The sequence below is a fragment of the Orcinus orca genome, chromosome 17, assembly GCF_937001465.1.
Source record: "Orcinus orca chromosome 17, mOrcOrc1.1, whole genome shotgun sequence".
In the NCBI taxonomy this organism is placed as follows: domain Eukaryota; kingdom Metazoa; phylum Chordata; class Mammalia; order Artiodactyla; family Delphinidae; genus Orcinus; species Orcinus orca.
In genome coordinates, this window is record NC_064575.1 from 3,206,617 (window position 1) to 3,232,286 (window position 25,670).

Consider the following 25,670-nt stretch of genomic DNA (forward strand, 5'->3'; position numbering starts at 1 on the left):
GCTGGAGCCTGGAACGTTCCATATGAGGTAGAGGGAGCCGACGTGACACACCTCCAGGGAAACCGGGGGCCCTGAGTCGCTAGAGAGTCTCCTGCACAGGAACCTCACACAAGACATTTTTTTTAACAAACCTTATTTTAGATGATTAAATGTATTCATTTCTTTGAAATTGTCAAGGAGAGATGCTTTTAAATGTTACTACACAGTCAAAATAAAGGGCGCTCACCAGTTCACCCCGTCTGCTTCCACCCAGGCAAAGCGGTACTCGTTGACTCGGAGCATCAGCTGCAGACACCCGGCCACACACTGCACGTACTGAGAGCTCTGTGCAGGGAGAAGCACAGTGTTTAAAACTGGAAAGCACTTCAAGTCACAAGGTCATGCAGATACCAAATTCTGGAGTGGTTTTTACTAGAGTTTATCATCTGAAAAGTCTAGAAGTCTCAAATATTTCTTCAAAAGTCAATCCTTGTTGCTCTTCTCTCGTCCTCCTAGAAACGAAGCCGACTTCTTTTGCCAAATTAAGCCTACACGGCTCAAGCCCACTGAACACATCCAGTCAGGGAAATAAAGGAACAAAGTAATTATGCCTTTGATATGGTTTGATAAACAGCTTATTATCTTGCAATGTTTCACTTAGCCCTGAATAGAAGCACGATACAGAGAATACTGCTCTTCATAATTACACAAGTATCAAAGAACAACAATAAAATGAAAGAGAGAGAAGCGTATGCTTTGAGACAGACCCATATCTGAGTGACCGTGAGCAAGTGTCCGAACCTTGTCAATGCTCAATTTCTTCATCCTTACTGAGGATCATGCCCCCAAGCACCCTGAAAGGGTCCTCTTAGGATTAAGTAAAGTAATTCATTTAGCACAGAGCTAGACATGTCACAGAAACTCAATAAATAAGAACTTAAAAAATAAAACTATACAGCACATAAGAAGTCTACTTAAACACTTGAAAAAGACTGATTTTTTTTTAAACTATCAGTTCAACAGGCACTATGTTAGAGAAATTGAGGTTAAATCTGAAGCTTGAAATAAAGAGAACAAACATCCCCAAGAAGCTGCTCGCTCCTCCACGTTAGGAAAGCTGGTAGTGACACCTGGCCTGGGCGCCTCCCTGAATACCTACCATGAGCCCTACACCTATAAGAAATGGAGGGACAAGCAAGAAGCTGCTCGCTCCTCCATGTTAGGAAAGCTGGTAGTGACACCTGGCCTGGGCGCCCCCCTGAATACCTGCCATGAGCCTTACACCTATAAGAAATGGAGGGACAAGCAAGAAGCTGCTTGCTCCTCCATGTTAGGAAAGCTGGTAGTGACACCTGGCTTGGGCGCCTCCCGGAATACCTACCATGAGCCCTACATCTATAAGAAATGGAGGGACAGTCTTAAAGAACATGCTAACAAAAAGAAAGAACGGAGAGGATCGTGGATGTCATATAAATTCACAAAACCTAATATACATGATGCCACTTCAGTTCCATGTTTTAACTTAAACTAAGTTTGCTAAAACCTAACACTTCAAAGAATTCCAGGCACTCAAATACAAAAACACTATGATATATTTGGAGGAATAATCAAAGTTATCATGAAAAGGTTATCTTAGATTTTACCAAGAAAGGAGTGAACACAGTTGCCCAAAAGCACACTATATCCAGTAACTTAATTTGCCTGAAAACTCAAAACATTCGCAGAAATTAATGACAAAAAAAAAAGTGAATTTTCAGCTCGAAAACCATCTTCCATAATGGGAAAAAAATATATATGTATTTTTCCAATTAGGTCAGCAGCTAACTAACCCTTTGTGCAAAGAATTCCATCTTCCTTGTTTAGAGAGACAGCTTAAGCAAGGTTTCTACAATAATGAATGAAAGGCAGCCTAGGGCACTCTCTCCTCTTCCACTTATCATCGATTTCCTCTCAACACAAGAATTTCTTGGTTCACTGTTAAGTATTTTTCTTGTCTGTGTCCACTTACCCTACTATGTTGAAATACATGACACATTTAAAAAATGGATTCTTCGTTGCTAGTTACAGCTTCAGGACTCACATATAAATGAGCATATAAAAGATGCTGCTTCAGCACTGTTTACAATAGCCAGGACATGGAAGCAACCTAAGTGTCCGTCGACAGACGAATGGATAAAGAAGATGTGGCACATATATACAACAGAATATTACTCAGCCATAAAAAGAAATGAAATTGAGTTATTTGTAGTGATGGACCTGGAGTCTGTCATACAGAGTGAAGTAAGTCAGAAAGAGAAAAACAAATACTGAATGCTAACACATATATATATGGAATCTTAAAAAAAAAGGTTCTCAAGAACCTAGGGGCAGGACAGGAATAAAGATGCAGACATAGAGAAGAGGGGGAAGGGTAAGCTGGGACGAAGTGAGAGAGTGGCATGGACATATATACACTACCAAATGTAAAATAGATAGCTAGTGGGAAGCAGCCACATAGCACAGGGAGATCAGCTCGGTGCTTTGTGACCACCTAGAGGGGTGGGATAGGGAGGGTGGGAGGGAGATGCAAGAGGGAGGAGATATGAGGATAGATGTATACGTATAGCTGATTCACTTTGTTATAAAGCAGAAACTAACACACCATTGCAAAGCAATTATATTCCAATAAAGATCTATTAAAAAATTTTAAAAAGATGCTGCTTCTAATGGTACTGATGAACCTAGCTGCAGGGCAGGAATAAAGAGGTAGACACAGAAAATGGACTTGAGGACTTGGGGTGGGAGGGGGAAGCTGGGGCGAAGTGAGAGTAGCATCGCCATATACACACTACCGAATGTAAAATAGATGGCTAGTGGGAAGCAGCTGCATAGCACAGGGAGATCAGCTGGTGCTTTGTGACCACCTAGAGGGGTGGGATAGGGAGGGAGGGTGGGAGGGAGGCTCCAGAGGGAGGGGATATGCGGACATGTGTGTGCATATGGCCGATTCGCTTTGTTGTGCAACAGAAACTAACACGGGATTGTGAAGCAATTGTACTCCAATAAAGATATATTAAAAAATTTTTAAAAAGATGCTGCTTCTAAAACTTCACTCTCTCCTGTGATGCACCATGAGGCAGTCCAATTCCAGTCCAGAGATTATTTTCAAAGTACACAGTGAAGGCAACACTGATAAATGACTGAGGTACTGCCTTCAATCAAAGTAAATTGTATCACTGCCTTACCTTTCTCTCACATTGTCCTGTTAGTCTCATGTACAAAGTTATTCAATGGTTTTTTTTAGAAGAAGATAATCAGCCTTCAATCAACCCAGCGAGCCACCGACTCTTCCCCCACACAGAGGTCATTCAAACACTGCTGGAGAAGACTGCACAGCCACGCAGAGCCATCAGGAAGCTCTGCTCTCGCCACCACCCCCAGAGCCACGCTCACACCTTCACCTCTACCCTCCTGTCCCGCTCTCTTCCCTCACCTCAGCATTGAGAGAAAAAACAGAGACCATCAGCTAGCGAGTCACTGAGCTGCCAACATCGCGCCCCCAACTGAACTTCCCTGACGGCCCTTCTCACCTCCCTCTCGCCGAGCAGAGGCAGACAGCTCTTCCTGTCCAGGACCCACGGCCCCAGCAAGGCCTGTGTCCCACTCCTCCCACACAGCATCGCATCAGTCCGACCCCTCCCTGTAGCTCCGATCTGTTTGACAGGTTTCCTCTCCTCAGCCCCTAAATATACTCAATTTTTCCCGTCTTAAAATTATGCCTAAACCTTGTACCAATCTCAGCAACTTTCTTCCTCCCAACGCATGAAGTTTTCTTGACAGAATTATCACCAGGTTCTTACCTCTCTGATACCTTATCACTCCACCAACATGGCAAATGCCAGGACCAGCAGTGACCTTAAAGTGCCAGGTCCAACAGTTACTCTCCCCCAGAGAACCAGACCTCTACCTCCAGCTGCTTCCGGGAAAGCTCTCGCCCCTCCTTTCTCCAGCTGAACTGACTCACAGCTCCAATGTTAACTCCACCACCATGAAAGAAAGGCAGTAATGTAGCCTAACAGTTACGAACAAAGGCTCTGGAACCAGCCTGCCAGGCTCAGCCACTTCCAAGCCGTGTGCCCCTGAATGAGCCTCCCACCTATAAAATGGGGATAACAGGGCACATCCCATGGGGTGTGGGGATAATCTCATTAGCTAATATATGACAGACTGGGCTGAGAACCAGCTACAATGTGTACTCTCAAACACACAAACCTCCCTGGTAGAGAAAAACTAACTTTACTTCTCAACACATTAAGAGAACATCATTAGATACATTTTCTAATATTGCTGAAAATGCAAATTCTCCTATATTATGGTGGAATAATCACATAAGGAAAACAGCAACTGACAGAATTCACCTTCCTGGTGAAGAGGGTCTCCCAGATCCATATTCTGCAGAATTACAAAGTAATTCAAGAAGTGAGGAATTACAAAGCAAGTAGGCAACAAAAGATAAACATAAAAACTGCAGCCACATTGTACCAAAGTAAAACTCACGCTATAACAATGTTTACAGACCAATTTTCAATATCTATCTCCATAATGCTGGGATTTAAGTACAAACTAAATGAGAAAAAGTAAAGATAATATTCCTCTAAATTTTGGAATCAAGGGTGCTTAAAAAAAAAAAGACGTCTGCAGTGCAGAGAAGAGCACCTGTCTCAGATGCAGTGGAAACACACGTGTGTCCAGTGGTATCAGTGAAGCACAAAGCTGAGTTTGCAGAACACACCATCGACCAAAATAAACCCCAGAAGCCAGTTTTACATGAAATCCTCCAGGACTGGTGATTAACCAATCCCAAAAGTATTCAATGTGTCATGACTATTAAATGAATCTTTTCTCATAGAACTAAAAAGTGAGTGTGCACATCTTATGTGTGGAACAACTGGAACTCTCCTACTTTGTTGGCGACGTGTAAACTGGTTTAGAAAAGTGACTGGACTGCTGGACCTAAATTCACATGTAACCTGTACCCCAGCAACTCCATTCTAGAAGTGCTCCAGGCGTAAGTGGTTACATCTACCAAAGGCCATGTACAAGGATGTTCATAGCAAGATATTCACAACAGCCAAGAACCAGAACTAACTCAAATGTCCATCAATAAGAGCATGGATAATATACATTTAATATATTACTACACGGCAATAAAGAGATGAACTACTGCCAGGTGCAACGTGAGTGACTCTCACTGACACAATACTGCACAAGAATTCGGATACACAAGAGTTCACACTGTGTATGATTCCACTTTTATGGAGTTCAAGGTCAGGCAAAACTAATGCATAATAACGAAAACCTTTGTGGGAGCCGAGGCTTAGGAAAGTATTGAGTAGGACACATGATGTACAAATGCATTCAGCTGAACATTTAAAAATCTGTCTATTTTACTCTATGTAAGCTGTAGGGGAACAAAATTTGCCATTTTAAATGGGTCCCTTTGGCACGAGGATTCTTTTAGGGTGGTTATTTTTTTTAAAGCAGAGGATTCAAGAAGTCTGTCTTTGTACCTGCCCCTTAACTGCCTAAAGAACTCAGACAAAGGCCCTGGTCCAGGAAGGGCACTGTCACCGGAGATCTACAAAGAACACGGTCGGCGCTGGGGGGAGCTGCACAGGGCCGGGAGACCAGAGTCCTCTGTGTGTCCCACTGTCCCTGGGGGCCCAGCAAGCATCTGTCACCAAACATCTGCTTTCCCACCTCCGTGTGAACTGCCTTCTCCCCGCTGAAGTCCCCCCCCCCGCACCCCCTTCTCCTCTCAGGCGCCACATCTGCGGCCTCATATTACGTGGCCCCTGTACATACGTAATTACATCTGGTTTTCTCCTGTTAATCTGTCTCACGTCAATTTAATTCTTTGGCCAGACAGAAGAACCCAGAAGGAGCAGAGCATAATTTTTTCCTCCCCAACGAAGTTGTGACATAAAAATAAGTGACCAAAGAAAGGAAGGGAGGCAAAGAGGGAGAGAGATTTTGTCAGTCAGAAGTTCTGCCAATTTACCTTTGGCAAATCACTTTAAACTCTTCAAAATTGTTGTCTCATCAATAAAGGAAAGCAATACCAGCCCAATTTTTAAAAAACAGCCTTAAATTAAAAAACAAAACAAAAACAAAAACCTCTGCTACTCAAATCTGAACTCACATCAGTTAAACACAAAATAACTGTAAGGTACATTATCATCATTATTATTCTTGTCGTTATTATTACTTCATATTCAGGAACTAAAACAAATATAGTGCAAGAATTCTCTTGAAGTTGGCTTATTAAGAGAGACCCTCTAGTCAATACTCATAAAATACCTATATTAAATTAATACCTAAATTAACTTAAGATAATTTCATCTTAGACTTAAGTCTTAACCAAGAAAGTAATTTCACTGTTAATTTACAAATTTATAAATCTCCTTCAAGTACTACTTTCAATCTAATTTTCTTAGGCGTATAATTTAATTACATGACTACTGGGATTCTTTATTGTAGGAAAAATTATTGCAGACTTAAGAAATATGATTTACTTTATAAATCACTGCTTTGTATGCAACTTCCAAGAACACATCCAATGTACAATATTAGGTTACCTTATTATTGTTATTGATGCTATAGTTTGAAAATGATATGTAAAAGAAAGTCTGGTACTGAAATACTTTACCATTTAATTTTCCTTTGCATTGCCAGAATATACGCAATCCTTCCAAATATCTGATCAGAAAGGCAAAACTGACAGGTTCTCATCTGTTCTCCTTTTCTTAACATTTATTCTTCGCATATATTTTAATGATCCACAATGTTTAAAACGTACTAATCTTATGATAAGAGGATACAATGAAGGTCACCCAAACATTGCTGCAGGTGAAGAGCAAACGCTCTGGAAACCAGCACCAAGACACGTAATTGACTGTGAACATCTCTGGGTCCTCACAGACTTTACAAATCACAGGCTAGAGGGGACCAGAGTTAAACAAGAGGCCTGCACTCTGCGAACTCCTGACGCAGCCCCTCATGTCTGCTACTCAGGTAGCACTTTTGATACACTTATGGACAAACAGTGAAGAACCAAATCGTTAAAGTCCTCCAACTCTTCTGAAAGACTGAAAAGTCTTAAATTAAAAACAGAGCCTTAAAAAAGTCAAAGCAGTAACACTACCTTCACATTAACAAGGATGTTAGAACTGTCAGAGAAAACAATTTAAGGAATGTGGCCAAAAGCCAAAAAAGCTAAGCTTTTTTTTTTCCCCTTTCATTCAAAATGCTGTTATTACATGCTAAAACATGGATGAATCCTGAAAACATATGCTAAGTGAGAGAAGCTGGTCATGGATGACCACATATTACGTGACTTGTGTACAGAGAGTGGCCAGAAGAGGTGAATGCAGAGACGGAAAGTAAGTGAGGGGTTGCCAGAGTGTAGGCGAGGGGGTTAGGAACGGGGGTGACTGTTTCGGTGGACACGGTTTCTTTCTGGGGTGTGGAAAGTGCTACAAAATCAGATGGTGGCAATGGTTGCCCAACTCTGTAAATATACTAAAACCAATAGCAAATGGAAAGCTTTTATGGTATGAGAAACAGATTTCAATAAAGCTGTAAACAAACAAACCAAAAAGCCTACAAAAAACTGCAAGTTAACTTGCTCGCTCACACGTGCCAGGTTTCCATGTGGTCAAGAGCCACGTGGGGCTACCAGGGTGGACACCGCAGATATAAAGAACGCTGCCATCACCCCGGAGAGTTCTACTGGACAGAACTGCTCCAGAACATTAAAAGGCAAGATAAAATGAGCAATATGGAGAACCTGGCAACTTACATTACTTACTACCAACGAAACCATGTCCATCCAGCAATAAGTGCGGCCGGACCTGGTCTACAACAGAGAACAGGACGCGCGAGTGGAGAGTCACCACGGTCCCCTGCACACAGGTATGAAAGAGGCTGGAGAGAGGGAAAAGAATGCCCAGATTCTCCTGACTCCTCCAAAGGCTGGGAGAGATCACGGTGTTCCTCTTTTTGTCAGGGCAGCGGCCCAGCAATCAACATCTAAGCCTGGGCGACGTCCTCGGAAAAGTAGAAGATTGATAATTCCCGTGCAAGAGGCAACAAAGAACTGAGCGGACGGCTGAAGGTAAGTCAGGGTAAGTACATGTCATGTGACGGAGTTTATTATTTTTACATTAGGTAAAAACAACACAAATCATTTTCAAAGATTTCATTTATATAATGTCATTTAAATAAAAATGTCTGTAATGATCCACTCATAACTTATGATGATGCTTCTGTGCCATTTTAAAAGTCATGACTGTTGCATCCTGCTAATTTCTCATTTTGCTGTGTGAAGCTCTGTTCTGTTTGTTTTATACTGACATCAAGTGGCAACAGCACAGAATGCAGTTTACCAAACCTTTTCTATGCTGTCTGAAAACCTAAAGGGATTTTAAGATAGAACGTCAATATTCTTTACAAGTCTGAGTAGGTGAGGCAACCTGGAGAATGCCTAAAGCTCCCAGTCCAGTCCAGGTGCCTCAGAATCCTCTCGGTAAGGAATGCGTCTCCTTGGGGGTTCTGCCACCGTGAGCGGATGACCTTGGGCAAGCTGGTGTGCCTTTCCAGCCCCACTGCTCATCCCTAAAACGTGGCTTACGGTAAGACCAATGTCAAAGACGGGGTGTGAATATTCAAGGAGATGTAAATGCAAAACGACTAAAACACTGCCAGGCACACAGGAAGAGCTCCATACATACCAGCTACCAATTCTGATCCCCCTACTGAAATACAAGTATCAAAGGAAGCGCTATCACCTCTCTGTCAACTTCTTTAAGTCTCTGCCTTCCAAGCTGCCAGCCTTCTGAGAAGGTAGGAACCTCCAGCAAGGGACAGGGAGGATGTTCAGGTGTGAAGCACTGAAGGGAAGAGAGGGGACATCAAAGGCCAGCTTTTCTTCACTCACAATCACCCCTGATGCTAATACCGTTTGGGACGTACGTGTCTGAGTCGACCAGATAAACCACTTTGACTAACCACTGCCAATTCAATAGATCAGCGCTGTTTTTCCCACACGCCGGACAGAAAAGAGCAAAAGAAGAATGTCATGTCACCAGAGCTCACACCTCACTGCGTGAGCTCTACTAACCTCCAAACACTTTAATAACCACTTAAGTTTATTCCGAAAACACCTTTTAAAATTTTTACAAATAAGTCTAATTAGACAATTTTTCAAATCAAACCATTTTTCAAAATTTCAAACCGGTGGAAAGAAACTCAAGTCATATAAAATAAGGACTCCCAATTTAAACATCTGCTTATGGCTGAATATCTAGACTTCGAACCTACCACCTCCTTCCCCGACCCTGGCCCCAAGACTGCTCACTTAGTTCTATACCCTGTTCTGATTTCAGAAGACGCGTGGCCATTTTCCGGCTTGACACACTCACAGTTTGTCAAGTCCCTCGACCCGTGCCCCAAGAGAAGCCCCACTCCTGGCTTTGAGATGGACTGTGTCGCCCTCTCTAGTCTACGAGCACACACACAGGGGTGTGGCCTGCAGGTTATGGACACGGACCCTGCGTGGCCCCCACACAGCTTTGCTGAGGTCTAGCACAGGCCGGTGGGAGACACCATCCTCGGAAGGTGCCTTCCGGTCTCCCAGAGATATTTCCAGCAAAGGAAGCTGAATACGCCTCACCTACCTTTTTAACTCTTCCCCCACCTCGCTCTCAGCTGGCGCTAACCACGCCAACCCATACTTGTCCAAATCTATTGGCAATTCTTGAACTAGTCTGAAGACAGCAAAGTTAAACCACTCCCAACCGGGGGGGATGACCCTAACCAGGAAAGGAACTGGGGGGACATGATTAGTTTTAACCTTTAACCTTTTGGCTCTACATAAATGTGGGGCAGGATTGGCCTGAAAAAGGGGGAGGGAGAGTCTGGCCACCACGTAGGCCCCCATTAAACCCTGAGCAACTCAGGCAAGTAGTGGGTTTTCGTACCAGTGGGGAACGGAACTGTTTTCAGCTGCCTGGCGCAGGGTCCGTGGATCTGTCAGACGTTAGCGCCTGTGAGACAGCTAAAGTGTTAAGAGAGGAGCTCTGGTTACTCACTCGACTTGTGCATCTCAGTCCAGACTTGCTCTGATTCTCAGGCCTGAGATAAAGCCGCCTGAAGAGAAGAGCAACAGGAAGAGGAAGCCCCACATCCACCGACAGCAGGAAGCAACCGCACGGCCCAGAAAGGCCTACACGCAGCTTTCACACCACCATTAACCCAACCAAATCCGCGGATTTACATCCGGGGGACTAGGGAACATCTTCAAAACGTTAAATGTCTGGGACTCAAAACAACTTAAATTCAGGGTGTTAGGAGGCCAGTGAACGAACAAGGAATGTACTTACATCGCTTGAAGAGACTGTTCCTGTTTCAACAGCGACACCGCTACCACGCAGTTTCTATTACGAAATAAATAACTTATTACTTAGTTTTGTTTTTAATTTTATCCTACTTCATCAGCTTACGAAAGAGAGCTAAGCAAATTTTATCACTGTTTTCCTAATCCTACTGAATGGAGTATCATCAACTAATAAAAAACGTGGGGATGATACGAAATATTCTAAACGTCGTTACACTCTTCCGGATAATATCTTAATCAATAAATTATTTTAAAAGGAACAATAATAAACTGAATACTAAGTTCCAATTACATTTCATAAGTGAAGTGAGTGCAAATTTCCAAGTCTCAGGATTTACTTCCTGAGTCATTTTTCCAATGAGACAACTGTGTTAAGCTGAACTATCTACACTATATTCTGTGGCAAAGCTTTCAAAACAGGTGCCTGATGATGGGAAGATACTACATGGAACTTAAAAAATTAGGTTATCCACGGCAATGCTAACACATTATAATGATAATCAGAACCTCACCTGTTACACAGAAATGACCAAAGAAAATTTAAGGTAGAAAGTCAGAAGCTGAATAGGCAAGAGAAAAGTGATAATGAATTTCTGAAAGGAAATTTTTATTTTGTTTTATTCAATAACTTATCTACTAAGTGCCAGGCATGAGCCCCTATAACCCAAGTATAACGGTTAAACTATTGGGAAAAAGTCTCCTAAATGTCTCTATAAAGTCAAAGAACAAAATATCCAAATTGGCACCTAATTCAGACTTTTGAAAGTCTACTTCTATCAGAATCATGAAAATGTGGTCCTTTTTATGAGGGAGAAAACGCTTACGATAGAGAAAAAGAGACCTTGCAGATACAGTGCTACCACGTGGCGTTTAAGCAAAGTAGAAAATAAAAGCCCGAACAAGCCTCTGCTTCATGCCTGTCACTACACCCTGATCAAAGGCTGTGGACAAGTGTCTGCCCACAGCAAGGGTGGTAGCCAGCCAGAGCCCAGCGGAAGCAGTGACCAGACTCTGAGGCACGGCTGGACGGGCCTGAAGCCTCTCCCTGGGGCAGGACGTGCAAAGCAGCAACGCCAGACAGTAACTGAACAAGGCCAAAGACTCGGCGATAAAAAGAGCAAGCGCGCTGGAAAGATACAGAAAGGTCTTTAAGAGCGTCTGTCTCACACCAATTCTAATGAAAAGTATTCCAGACACTGAAATCTCTGCTTCCACTAGTGACCGGAGAAATATCCCCCCAACTGCTGGACATGGTTACAACCACAGCTAATCATTCTAAAACTAACCAATTATCTGTGAGGCAGAGCATAAATGTTACTCGTACGGGGAAAAGTCTAAGATGAAACAACCCAAAATGTTAGCGGCACACTGCAGCGTGCATTCTTTGCTACCAGATCTCATTTTATGAGTCCAGACAGCATAAAGCCTTATTACCACCAGACCATGCCTAACACTAAAGCAGAATGAAGTTTCTTCAAAGGGAGAACTAATCTCATAAGAGGAAAAAAGAAAGGGGGGCGGGGGCGGGTTACCTCTTTAACTAAGCGCTCTGATCCCAAATGATACACATGTAGAAATAAATACATCTCATCTTCACATAGTATTTTTCATGTTCTAAGTATCTTCTTTTTGAAATATCTCACAAACTCAGTAAAATCTGCAAAACTTGCGACTCTTGTAAAAGTACTTTTAAAAACTAAGCCCAAAAGACTGTTAAAGTATATGCTGATGACAGAAAAAATAACTGATTTTGTTCAAGACACTTCAAAATCTCCCTATCCGAACAGAAAAGGTTAGTAGGCTCCCCCCACAAAAAGGCAGGCAACGATAAGACAAAAAATAAATCGAAGCAAAATGTCATGGTGTCTCTCTCATACTTCAAATTAAAATCTACTAAAATCATAAAGTCACCAGCAACCTAAATTACAACTTTCCAAACCTTCACTTCAAATAGGCCCTTACTTGTCATCTAGCCCTGAGGCCACCAGGCCTCCCAGCACAGCTTCTCCTGGCCCATCCTCCATGTCCCGCCCACACCAAAGCTCGCCCCCTCCTGCCTTTCCTTCCGGATACGGATACGCCGCCCTCCCCACCCAGGTCAGCTCGCTCCTCTCCGCGGCTCGCTCCCTCCAAGCACCCTCACCACCTCTCACTTGGTCACCGGACACCTAAAGGAAAAGCAACCCTCCACTGAGCTGTCAGGAGTGTCCGGCCATCCGCCCTGCGCTGGGGAACCGAGAAGACAGAAGGGAAAACTCGTCATCTGCCAGCCGTCACCCCGAAAGCTGTCCTCCTCCACGAAGAAACGGGCTCGAGGGCCCTGACAGCAGCGAGACCACAGCAAGCAGGCTTCGTGTTTCCCTTTGGGCTTAAATGCAACCCCACAAGGACACGGTAAAATCCTAAGTGGGAGTCACTGAGGGAGACATCCTCTCGGGCTGGAGAGAGCAGCCCCAGGCCACCCAGTGGTGCCTGGGACGGCCTCCTGGCCAGGACTAGAGGCGGGCTGCCTAATGAGCTGTCCCGTGCTGTCTGCAGTCTGAAGCCCTCCTGGCAGCAGCCAGGGCCAGTTTATTTATTGGTGTGACTGGTCAGACAGTTTGGCCTGGGTATGTGACCAGAGGGCATAAAGGAACCACTGCACACTTTCAAAGAACTCTCCCCAAACCAAGACTCCTGGCACCGATCTGGGTGGTCCAGGGTCCCAGGGCAGAGATGCTCGCCCATCGCACTGTCTCTCCTCCTCTCTCGTGAGCCTCACACGAGTGGTACCCTTGGAGTTGTGTGCGTCCTTCCAATCCTCCAACCCGTGTGATCTCGGCAGCCACCTTCCTGGAAGGGAAATCCTCCCTACCTGCTGAAATGCATGAAGGGAAAATCCCGAGTGGCAGAAGAGACAGGAAGCTCTGAGCTGAAGCCAGTTACAGGCAGAAAAGGTGAAGCCCCTACCAGACCTGCAAGGAGCACGGCTGACTCATCAAACTCAGAATGCCTCTTTTTTAACAGAGTTTTTTGTAATTTCACATAATTACCATAAATAGCTTTAGAGAACATGGACGTTATGTTCTTTTCAAAGATACTAAGAGGAATGTCTTTTACCTGTGAACTCAGCTGAGTCTTTATCCAATTGAAATAGTAATTTAAGTCACTGCCTTCCATCAATTCTTTTCCCCAAGCTGCTAACTTGGCAATAATTCTTGCTGCCTGAAAAATAAGAAATACATTTGAATATTATCCTGATTCTAAAAATCACACCACAGACCCTAAGAAACAGGACTCAACCATTTTGCTGCAGGATTTCTTTTAGCACTCAACTCCTCCAAAGATAATAGATATTTCATTTTTAAAAATATTTCTAATATGGTCAAAGGTAGTTTTAAATAGTTCTGTTAATGTGAACCAAAACCAGTTGTGTTTGAAGAATTTCACGATATTCCCTGCATTATTCTGAGTTTCAAAAGTAAGATTAGGATTCATTATAAGACCAGCAAAAATCAAAGAACACAAAAATCCTTCTTTGTGACTTTCACCGAATCAGTTGCCAGAGTTCTGAGCAATGGCCAGCCGCTGCCTTGGCCACTCAGGCCCCTGCGAGCTCTCGGTTCCAAACCTGTGTCTCGGTATAAAGTATATCCTGGGTATTGGTATAAAATATATCCTGGGTATTGGACAGTCATCTCTCTCAGTAGAAGCAAACACCCTTTTCTCCTCACTCAAAAATTTCTCAATTTTCTTCAAGCTATAAAATGAATCACGAAGGGAGGGTGGGAGGGAGATGCAAGAGGGAGGAGATATGGGGATAGATGTATACGTATAGCTGATTCACTCTGTTATACAGCAGAAACTAACACCATTGTAAAGCAATTATACTCCAATAAAGATGTTAAAAAAATGAATCATGAATTTTTTTATTAAGTAGGCAGTATAAGTGTATTTTATCAAATCATCATGTTGTACACTTTAAATATCTTATAATTTTGTCAATTACACCCCAATAAATCTGGAAATATATATAGATATAGATATACCAGGGGGAGTGGGGAAAAGCAGTATAAAATACCACTTCTCCACCCACAAACCCAATTTAATAAACATTCTTTGAGTACTTTCTATAAGCAAGTTAGTGTTTCAAAGCTCTCATCATTCAGCAAGAGTTAATCCTCGTAGAGACCGTGAAGGCTGACTAGCTAAGCCAAAAATACACTGAGGTCTGTTCCCAGACTTGCACACAGCGAGCGAGGTGACAGAGGGCAGCGTGTGTCGTGGCACATTCGGGAGCCTGCACCACGGGGGAGGGGGGGCAGAGCCCAGCACCCCGACGCCCTCACTTTGCAGTGACATGCGGTCGTCTTCACGCGCCTCGCTAAGTGAGTTCACAGACACGCTATCTAACTTAAACTGACCTGTCACAAAACAGATAAGTGACACGAAAGGATCCCTGTAAGGAAATTGTGTAAGCACAAGCTAAGGGGCAAAGACAGAGGAACCCGAGGCCTGGCGTTTCCTCTCCGAGCACAAGCTCTTCATCAGCACGGGGTAAACCAATGAGCATGACCCTCAAAATGTGAAAGATTAGCCAAAAGTAACTGAAATCATAAAGAAATGGAAACACAGACTTGGCTACACCATGAATAACGATGAATCTTACCCTAAATGTGTATTTGGCCTTTAACATATTTGTCAATTTTATTATAAGACCATCAAAATTAGGAAAATGTTTAAATCATGTTTCCAGACAGTGAAAACAAGCCTCTACACAATTTGAAAGAAGAAAATATATTACTGTTTTTTTTAAAGTACTCTTTAAAATAGTTTATTTCATGGGTCATCCTTTTTAATTTTTTACGAATGTTTCATACAATATATGAACATACTAGTACATAAATGAATATAGATATATATGGAGAGAAAGAGAAAGCGTGTGCTCAAAACTGTTTCACTGACAGTGGATCTTGCTGTGAAAATGTAGACATCTAAGAAATGCAGCCTCAGGAGCGTCCCCTGCAGCCCACAATACGCTAGGAACAGAAAAGGCCTGTACAAGGACTGATTCTCTGATCGTCCTCTCAGACCTTCTGCTCAGTGTTAACACTTCAAAAGATAGCCTTTCAGGCTAAGTTTAAAACAGAAGTGTATCTAAGATATTAAAAAGCAATTAATTAACTACTTAATTAAAATAAAAATTAAACACAACAGCTGCTTCAAAGCAAAATGTAATTTCTATAGTAAAATGCAGTTAATTCTGTCACAGACCACCTAAAGCTGTTTGCACATGTGAATTTACCACAGGCTTTATTTTTAAATTTTTATTTATTTATTTGTTTGTTGTTTGTTTGTTTATGGCTGCGTTGGGTCTTCATTGCTGTGTGCGGGCTTTCTCTAGTTGCGGTGAGCAGGGGCTACTCTTCGTTGAGGTGCGCGAGCTTCTCATTGCAGTGGCTTCTCTTGTTGCGGAGCATGGGCTCTAGGCACACGGGCTTCAGTAGTTGTGGCTTGCGGGCTCTAGAGCATAGGCTCAGTAGTTGTGGCGCATGAGCTTAGCTGCTCCACAGCATGTGGGATCTTCCTGGACTAGGGCTCGAACCCATGTCCCCTGCACTGGCAGGAGGTTTGTAACCACTGCGCCACCAGGGAAGCCCTACCAAAGGCTTTTATCTCAATGAGCTCATCAAATGCCCTACAAACTTGAACTGTGTCAAAGCAACCCTGCCTCCACTGACCTCCCAACACCCCACATTACTAAGATCCAGTAAGGAAGCGCTGCTTTGAAAAGTCAACGTCAGAGCGGTCACTCCTCTGGGTACTGGGACATTACCAAGTCACAACCGGCCCGGGTGCATTTCTTCCCTGAATCAGAAATGTGACCAATTCAAAACTTACCATATGAACAGTAAAGAGATCCTGGCGATTCAACATGGGCAGAAAGTAGGACCAGGCAGTGTTCTTGCTACGTTTAGCATAGTCAAAGAAAATGCTAACGCGCTGGTGATTTTCCTAAAAGAGAGAAAGAAAAAAAAAACCGGAAAGAAATAAACATCACTGATCAGAACGCATTTTCCTAAAGAATGTAACGATTATACACTGCTTCTCAGCCTTTCATTTTATGTCCCCCTCAATCCATGTTTTCTCTTTCCAGTTGGTATGAGATTTGTCTCCCTGTTATTATTACAATGGGGCAGGGGGTGACGATGGGGGCAGGGGGAGATAGTTTTAAGTAAAATCACCTTTAATTATTATGATTAGTTTAAATCAGGTGAGCCACGATAACAGACCCCCCGCAGGTGTAGCAACTGAGTTACATCTCTCCTCAGCCTGCCCCTCAGTGCTGTCTGGACACCTCCACCCTCCTTCCACACAAACAAAATCGGGAAGGGCAGGGAGATCCCAATTCAGCTCTCGATGGGAGGACCAGCAGGAAGCACTTCAAGCTACTCACAGACAGGCCAGGGAAACAGGGCATCAGAGAAACCTCGGACGTCTGGGTTACCCTTACACACTGTGACAGGAAAATCGGGGCACATAACGACAGAAAAAACAGCATAGCATACCAGCAGGTAGATCAGAGGAACAATTACTTCTTAGTTGAAACCATGCAAACTCTACCTGTCACCGAAATTTTCTCCGCATATTGCTGGCTGAAATCCACTATCTGGTTCACTAAGTGAACACGGTGGTTAAGTAGCAATATTTGGTAAACAGCACAAATAACCACATAAACAATAATTTTAACTCTCAGATCAACATTTAAATCTTTTTAAATACAGTGGTTTTAACTTTGGTCTGTGCTAGCAGTTACCTATTTGAGGAGTAGACTACTATCTCTTTAAGTAACAAATTATTATAGTCTAGACTAACAACTGAAATAGTTATGATAACGAGTTCATCAAAGAACTCGAAGTTCAGGTAGGTCTTCATTAACTCCACTGGTGGACTATTTTCAAAGCTAAAAGTGTAATTCTCATTGTACACGTAAATTAACAAAGTCCCCTACACACAGAAAGAGAAGAAGCTGTCACACGTTTAACTAAGGTTAAAACCCATCTTCCTCAACAAGTCCTTCATGGATTTGATTCCTCCTTAAAAACGCACCTCCAGCCACTGCCACTCCAAGCACCCAAATCCACATCTTTAACAGAATAAGGATAAAGCCCTCTCAGAGGCACTGAGCAGCTGATACTAATATGTGAGCACAGAAAACATTTTAATCTTCAAAATTATGTGCTAAAAACTAAACACGTGAGGAAAAACAAGCAATTCTTCCCCCAAAGTATTCCATTCGGATGTGTCAAGAATAAAAAGACTGGATTGGAAATGTGTAACAATAGTTTTTAAATGGCACACAGACTCACGTGGTGAAAGTGTGCGCAAATTTCTCAACGTAACCAAAATTTTACCAATAAGATCAATTGTCAGAATACGTTTAATCAGTAGCTAAGGATAATGGCAGCTACCTACGTCTAAATCTCTCCACAGATCTTTCATTAACACAGGTCAACAAGAACAAATGAAACTATACACTTGAAGATGTCCTACTTCGGACACCGCCTTGATTGGCAAAAATGTAAAAACCTGACAGTGCCTTCTGTTGGCAAAGCTGCAGGGAAACAGGCATTCTCACACGTTGGTGGGAATACAAAATGGAATATTTGGCAATATCTTAACAAAACTGCATACGTGGTTCTCCTTTATCCAGAAATCCCATTTCTAAGGATTTACCATGAAGTACACTCCCAACAATAGGAAAATACATTTGCATAAGGTTATTATCGTCATTATTTCTAATTACAAAATATCGTAACTGCTTTTTGCCCGACATCTAAGCGAGGCCTCAGTGGTAGCAGCTGCCCTCCAAGCTTGAGATGCCCCCAAAGAGAAAGATGCCAGAAAGTCGGCCACTAAGGACAAGGACCCGGAGAACGATCTAAGGGCAAAGCCAAAAAGAAGAAGTGGTCCAAAGGCAGAATTCGGGACAGGCTCAGGAACCTGGTCTTTGTAACAAGGCCACACGCGGCCAACTAGGTAGGAAGCTCGCAACCCCAGCTGTCGCCTCTGAGAGACGGGAAGATTCGTGCTTCCCTGGCCAGGCCAGTCCGTCAGGAGCTCCACAGGAGAAGACCTAGTGATGGCTTTTAAAACAGCTCAAGTAACTTACACAAGAAACACCAGAGGTGGAGATGTCCCAGCTGCTGGGAAGATGCATGAGTGGTCCCACCAACTGCCCATTTTGAAAAATAAAACTTTATTAAACCCAGTATATGTGTACCTGAACCAACCTCAATGGCTATTACATCAGAGGCCGATTAAGTAAAATATGGTATAGCTACTAATGTCCTCTGTAGCTGTCAAAAAAAATATGGGAGATTGAACTGAAATGGAATGATTTCTGGCATATTGTTAAGTGAAACAAAGAAAATACAACAGACTCCGTCTAGTATGTATTTCTGTATAAGAAAGAGAGGAAAATAAGAAAATACATGTGTACCTGTACGCAATAAGAAAAACAGGAAGGACAAACAGAAGTCTATGACATTATGACCTACAAGAGGTGGGTGGGAGTGTGGGCAAGGGGGACTGGGGACACACCTTTCTGTATAGTTTTGACTTCTGGAAGCATGTAAACGTTTTACATAATAAAAAACAGTAAAAACCAACAGGGATGAGGAAAAAAACTGAAGTAGATTACAAACAAAAATAAATGAAGCTGACTATTTCTGGAAAAATAATATAACCACACTAAAACAAACTTGAACACAATACTCTGCACAACCTCGTTTAAAGACAAAGTACTGCATACAAATACTGTACTCCAGGCAAAGGGCTTTTTTTCGGGTATGCGGGTCAGCAATTCTGAGCCGACTTCCTCTGTATCACGGGTAACAGAGGACGAGATGACTGTGCCCACTCGCCGGCAGAGAAGACAATCCAGCATGGAACGGGGACCTGGCATGAACTCGGGGGCGGGGCGGTGGAGGGCACAAACCAGAGATGCTCTGTGTGAACTCACGGTTCTTAATTTACGGGTTTGTAAATGTGTATAAAAATCGAGGGAATTTGTGCATGTGTGAGTGTGGGTGGGTGGGTGTGTACGTATCAGTAACACCAGGGTCTGCAGGCCAGCTCACGGTCTCCTCATTCTAGTCCAATCATAGTAACAAGGGTTACCAAGGCAGACCACAACACTCCCCATTTATCCTGACCTTACTTTCCTAAAGGAAAAAGTGCCAAGAAAGACGGAGATCATTCTCAGACGGGCTTGCATCAGTCCAGGCTGGACAGCCATCCTGAGATGATTAAATCACAATATCCCTGTAAGTGATACGATGGCCCCTAGATGGGCAGCACCCTTCCTCCTAACCTCCGGGTCCTCGGGAACAGTTCGCCCAGTGGTTGCACACAGTAGGCCAGCGATAAATGCTCTTCCTTGTAAAATGACAGACAGACGCCCTCCAAGCAGCCAGACTGACTCTTTTCTTCAAGAGACAGGCAGACTCTTGCGTCTTCAAGACTCTTTTCCCTGAGACGTGCAGACAGGCCTTGGATTTTGCAGCCAGTTGGCCTGTTTCAGAAAGACTGCTCTCAATACCAACAATCTAAACCTAGATTATACTTGAGTATAAAATACAATATTGTGGGGGCTTCCCTGGTGGTGCAGTGGTTGGGAGCCCGCCTGTTGATGCAAGGGACGCGGGTTCCTGCCCTGGTCCGGGAAGATCCCACATGCCGCGGAGCGGCTGGGCCCGTGAGCCATGGCCGCTGAGCCTGCGCGTCTGGAGCCTGTGCTCCGCAACGGGAGAGGCCACAGCACTGAGATGCCCGCGTACCGCAAAAAAAAACAAAAAAACAAAAGAAACAATATTGTGAATAAGAGAGGCCCTCTGTGTTTACGGACAACAAAGCAGTAAACAGAAACTTCACATCACTGGAAAAGTCTCAGATGATAGCCAAAATGCTCTCCAAAAACACCATGTTTCTGAGGGCAAGCACCTTGACTACAGTCAGCACTAAACTCCCAGGGCCTGGCCCTGGCCCGGGACACAGGGGCACTGAAATCTGCTGAATGACTGGAAGAAAAGAGCCACATCATCTGTGAGTAGGCAGAGCATCCGGAAAGCCTCAAGGGATGCACCGAGCACTGCTGCTGTCCAACACAGAACTCTGAGGAAATACGGAAAAAAGACATACTGATTCCCCGACATCCTAAAAACAACACAACAGCCAGTGTGTGGGCAGTCCCATCTTTACCACCATTAGCAAATTACAACTCACACAATGAAGAAACATATACTATCACACTCTGGAAGGGAACCAGTGCTCTAGGTGAAAGCTTACAGAAGTGCTGTTACTGGGAGAGCACAAAAAGGTGAGGACCAAACGTGTCAGGTGAAGAACACACCCACCTGCAGCGTGTCATCAACCATGGTGAGTATGTACTGAACCGTCTGCTCTTTGGAGATGTGAGTCATCAGATTTATAAATGTCTTAGCACACTAGAAAAAAATGAAATGAACGTTAACCACTGTTTTCAAATGTGCAAACACAACATTTTAATGGAATTTCATTAAAATATTATTTATCTTGCCTAAGTTAGGAGGCAGTTATAGAAAATGCCTGCCTTTTACAGATACTGTGATGAAGTATGGGAGGACCAGACTAGAGCTTGCATCAGGTTTTTAATAATTTCTGGTGACGTCAAAATTTTTGGGCTTCCCTGGTGGCGCAGTGGTTGAGAGTCCGCCTGCCGATGCAGGGGACACGGGTTCGTGCCCCGGTCCGGGAAGATCCCACATGCCGCGGGAGCAGCTGGGCCCGTGAGCCATGGCCGCTGAGCCTGCGCGTCCGGAGCCTGTGCTCCGCAACGGGAGAGGCCACAACAGTGAGAGGCCCGCGTACCGCAAAAAAAAAAAAAAAAAGTTTACTATTTTTAAATAGACAGACCTCACCACTATCAACTCTTGATACCGTAAAGACTAAGTTACGTAGACAAATCTAATATTATCATTCGTTTTGGGGTTTTTTTGTTTGTGTTTTTGGTTTTGGTGTTTTTTTGCTTTTACTAGGAAACAGAATACCAGAGCAGCACAAGTACAGGAATTCAGTACAGGCACTGGAATCAGAAGGCTCTGACCAGTCTCCACCCTATGATTTAACACCTATGTCACAGACTCTCTAGAATTCAACAAAACTGGCACCCACGATAATGTTTCCTCCCAAATTTCCCAGGATTGTTGTGAGAATCAGGCAGAATCGTATACGGGCTCCTTCGGCCAATCAGGGCACCGTATCAGAAAATCTGATGGACAGGGGAGTTAGATGTTATTCTAGTGAGAATACAAAGTAGAAAAAAATTGCTTAAAAAACAGAAAAGTTAAGCAACTTTGAAAATACTGTATACTCTGAAACAGTAATTTCCATGCTAGGAATCTATTCTAATTCGAAAATATTTTTCAGAAATGCAGAAAAGGATGGAGGAATAAACATATTCAATAGGACATTTTTTCCAAAATTAACAAAGAAAACTAGAGATCTCTCAAATGTCTTCCAATAAAAAAGAGTCTTTAGTTAAATTATGATGCCTACCTACAGTGGACTATCACATGGTCATTGAGAAAACTTCTAGAATGTCTAATGACACGGGGCAGTGTTCATGGTCTAATATCTCAACTGATCACCTGACTGCCTTCAGTCTGAAGCATCTCCTGCTTCTCCTCAGGACTTCTTTTCTTTTCAAATCTTTTAATGAATTCGCAGTCTTCGGAAGAAATCATCTGCCCCCTAGAAAGAAAGAACAAGGTTTTCGTTCAGCAAGAGTTGAAGAGCCACCGGGACCAAGTGATACAGGATGCCCTGCGTCTCTCCTCTCTCTGCGAGGGCTGACACCAGACCCTGGTGTCCCACGGCCCTGCCGTCTGAGTCCAGCCGCACCACCTACTACTCATGGGCCTCCCAGGCCCTGACCAGAGCTAATTTACCTGCAAAATGGGAACAAGAACCACATGCCTTTAAGGGGCGGAATTGAGGATGAAATAATTCACATGAGGTGGTTAGCACAGGGCCTGGTCCACAGGAAACACTCACTAAAATGCCACCTCTGGGCCTTATCCAAGTCTCAGCCTATCTCCGTCCCAAGCCAATTTACTTGGCCATCTAAGTTATCAAGACAAAAACCCCTGTATACAACTTTCTGCAATCATGTCCTCCAGCATATTCTTTCCTTTCAGACCCAGAAAAATGTGACCAAACCCTCTCTGAAAACACCCCCATCCTCCCAGCAATCAGCCCGCACTCCATCTTCTTCCCCACTCCGCAGTGCTAACTTGTGATCTGAACTCCAGGCCGACCTCTCCCAGCCCCACTCACAGATCACATATATGACACAGGCACTGCACATCCTACAGGAGCAGAACTGAGGTCACGAATATATACCCCACACACACTCTATCCCCCAGCCAGGCTGATGGGACGATGGAAGCAAAAACAGACACTGTGCCCTGTTTCCATTAAGACTAAGCACTTCACCTATCACAGTTGGTCAGGAGAAAACGCACTCTGCACCCCAGGCTAGACCAAGATAATGACGCCAACCTGTCTGGTTCCAGTCCCAAAATAAATGAAGTCTTTTTTCATAAACCTGAACTCCCTAGCTCAAACAATTTTACCCCCAAATTTGGCTATGCTGACATGTAAAAGCATGCCATACCTTTTAAATAGGACAATCACAGGAAAGAGATGCAGTTTTTCTACCACTGAGAAGGTGTACTATGAAGGTTATACTCAGTAATCTGGAAATTCTGCAGCTTTCTTTTGTATTTTTACTTGGCAAGCCATTCCTTCTGAAGTCTAACTTCCTTGCATTTGTCCCAAGGAACCTTTTTTTGCTTTCTGTGTTTAAATTATTTCACCTGTAATCTTCCTCTGACAGTCCCACAATCTAACAGGCCATGGACTCCGGCCCCTTCTGTGATGAGCCAAGTCTGGTCGGGCCCCGTCCTCACAATTCTTCCCCCTGACATCACTCTCGTCCCCACTTCCCCGCTGCTGGGGTGGCTCAGCCCGATGGCCCCGGTCCAGCGGGTTTCCTGCTTCCAATCCAACCCTCCTCCACAGCCCCCTGACCTACACTGCCAGGCAGCTTTGTCAAACACCCCCCCCAGACTGTTTTACTCCTTTCATTTGGTCAGACTGTGAATGTGAAAGGCGGTTCTACCTAGCACCTAGGCAGAGGCTTTCAACAGTGACTCATTAAAACCTATATGAGCACGTCCATGTTACTTAACCTACGTAAGCAGCTGTCTACTCATCTTTAAAATGAGGATAGGGCTTCCCTGGTGGCGCAGTGGTTGAGAGTCCGCCTGCCCATGCAGGGGACACGGGTTCGTGCCCGGTCTGGGAAGATCCCACATGCCGCGGAGCGGCTGGACCCGTAAACCATGGTCGCTGAGCCTGTGCGTACGGAGCCTGTGCTCCGCAAGGGGAGAGGCCACAGCAGTGAGAGGGCCGCATACCACAAAAAAATAAATAAATAAAAAATAAAAAATAAATAAAATGATAGAAAACTTATTTCACAGAATTGCTATGAAATTACCATGAAACAATATGTGACTTACCAAGTACGCTACTTCTTTTCCCAAAAGCTTGTCTCCACGGCACCCCTCCAAGTCCTCTGCTCACTCATGATCTAATCAGCCAGTATTAGCTGGCAGCCAGCTATGTGCCAGACACCGTAACGAACAGGCCACACAGCAATGAACTAGACATCCCTCCCTCCGTGAGCTCACATTCCAGAGCAGAAACCAGAAAATACACAAGCACAAAAGCAAATACTTTTTAAAAAAATATACACACACATATCATAATGCCAGGATTCTAAAAGTTTATTAAACAAAAAACTAAAGCTAGGTAAGGAGGAAAGGACATATTTTAGCTGGATTAGAGAAGACCTTCCTGAGGTCACCTGCACAGACACCTGAAGGGAGTTAATGAACCAAGTGATCCAGGAGGAACTTCCACAGACAGAAGTGTGAGTCCAAGGACGCAGGGGCAGCAGGGAGCTGGCTGTGTGGGAAAGAGCAGGAACGCAGAGCAGCTGCAGGGCTGGGGGCACCGGGGCATGATCTGAACTGCACTGTTTCTTAGTTGAAGCAGAGTTGATTTACAATGTCATGTTAGTTTCAGGTGTACAGCAAAGTGACTCAGATATATATATAAAATCTAAATCTATATATAGAGAGAAAGAATAAGATCTCTATCTATCTATCTATCTATCTATCTATCTATCTATCTAGAGAGAGAGAGAGAGAGAGAGAGAGAGAGGGAGAGAGGGAGGGAGCGAGCGAGAGAGAGAGAGAGATTCTTTTTCAGCTTCGTTTCCCTTACAGGTTACTACAAAATATGGAGCATAGTTCCCTGTGCTACACAGCAGGTCCGTGTGGGTCTGACCCACATTGTCTGAAATGACTCTCACTGCCCTGTTGAAACTGTACCTCCGGGGAACAGTGCCAGCAGAGACCCCCGGCCAGGACCCGCGGGCACGTGTGAGACGCGGGTAGCCTGCGCCAGGCAGCAGCAGGACACCTGGAGAGAGGCGGTCAGACTGGGGACGGGGCCTGGATGTGCGGACCTGGGCCTGGACGGGATGTGGACTGTCAGGGACAAGAAGAGAGGAGACGACTCCTAGGTGTCTGGCCTACAGAGCTGGCACGTGTGGGTGCCACACTCTGGCCTGCAGCAGCCTGGGCGGGGCTCCACCAGCCGACCTGAAGCTCCCCGAGCCCTGCGCGTCCTTCTGAGTCTCCAGTCCCCGCCCGGAGGCTCCTTGCCTCCCGGCAGCTCCAGCCCCTCTGCCCATGACTCCCACAGGTATCTTCATGTGCTCCCTGAGGACGTCCCCAGTGCTGCTGGGTGATGAGTCACTCCCTCCTTTTGTTATCTGGGAAAACTTGACATATGTCTCCATTTTAATGCTCACCACAACGCATTATTTAATTTTTCAGTTAAAGGTTTGCTTCCCATTGAGCTTTAAACTCGGGAGGAAGGACACTATTCTAACTCTCGCATCCTCAGGACAGTTTTACTGGATTCCAGTTTGACCGGAATAGCCACGCCCATTCGTTTATGGACTGCCTACCTGAATGATTAAGAAGTTTAATCACATGTAAATACACTTTAAGGCACAGGACTTCCATAGTAACATGTTAATGTGTGAGAGATACTGGCCTTTGACACTGGGCGATTCTCCCATTGGTTTTACTCTATCAGA

General features: G+C 44.1%; 1 protein-coding gene across 13 annotated transcripts in view; it reads right to left on the bottom strand.

Moving 5' to 3' along the window:
• ATP6V1H (ATPase H+ transporting V1 subunit H) overlaps nt 1-25,670 on the bottom strand; it is a 136,023-nt gene that overhangs the window by 72,826 nt on the left and 37,527 nt on the right. For 11 of the 13 annotated variants that reach the window (XR_007472727.1, XR_007472729.1, XR_007472730.1 and 8 more), the window contains 6 exons: nt 22,084-22,186; nt 20,812-20,901; nt 16,295-16,408; nt 13,514-13,618; nt 10,401-10,454; nt 227-324 (listed from right to left, as the gene is read on the bottom strand). Coding sequence is in view for 8 of the 13 variants with exons in the window: in XM_033437651.2 (XP_033293542.1) it covers nt 227-324; nt 10,401-10,454; nt 13,514-13,618; nt 16,295-16,408; nt 20,812-20,901; nt 22,084-22,186 (564 nt within the window). In the remaining 5 variants the exon portion in view is untranslated. Of the gene's footprint in view, nt 1-226; nt 325-10,400; nt 10,455-13,513; nt 13,619-16,294; nt 16,409-20,811; nt 20,902-21,991; nt 22,187-25,670 lie in introns of those variants that run through there. The other 2 variants (XM_033437656.2, XM_033437654.2) reach the window with 2 other exon arrangements.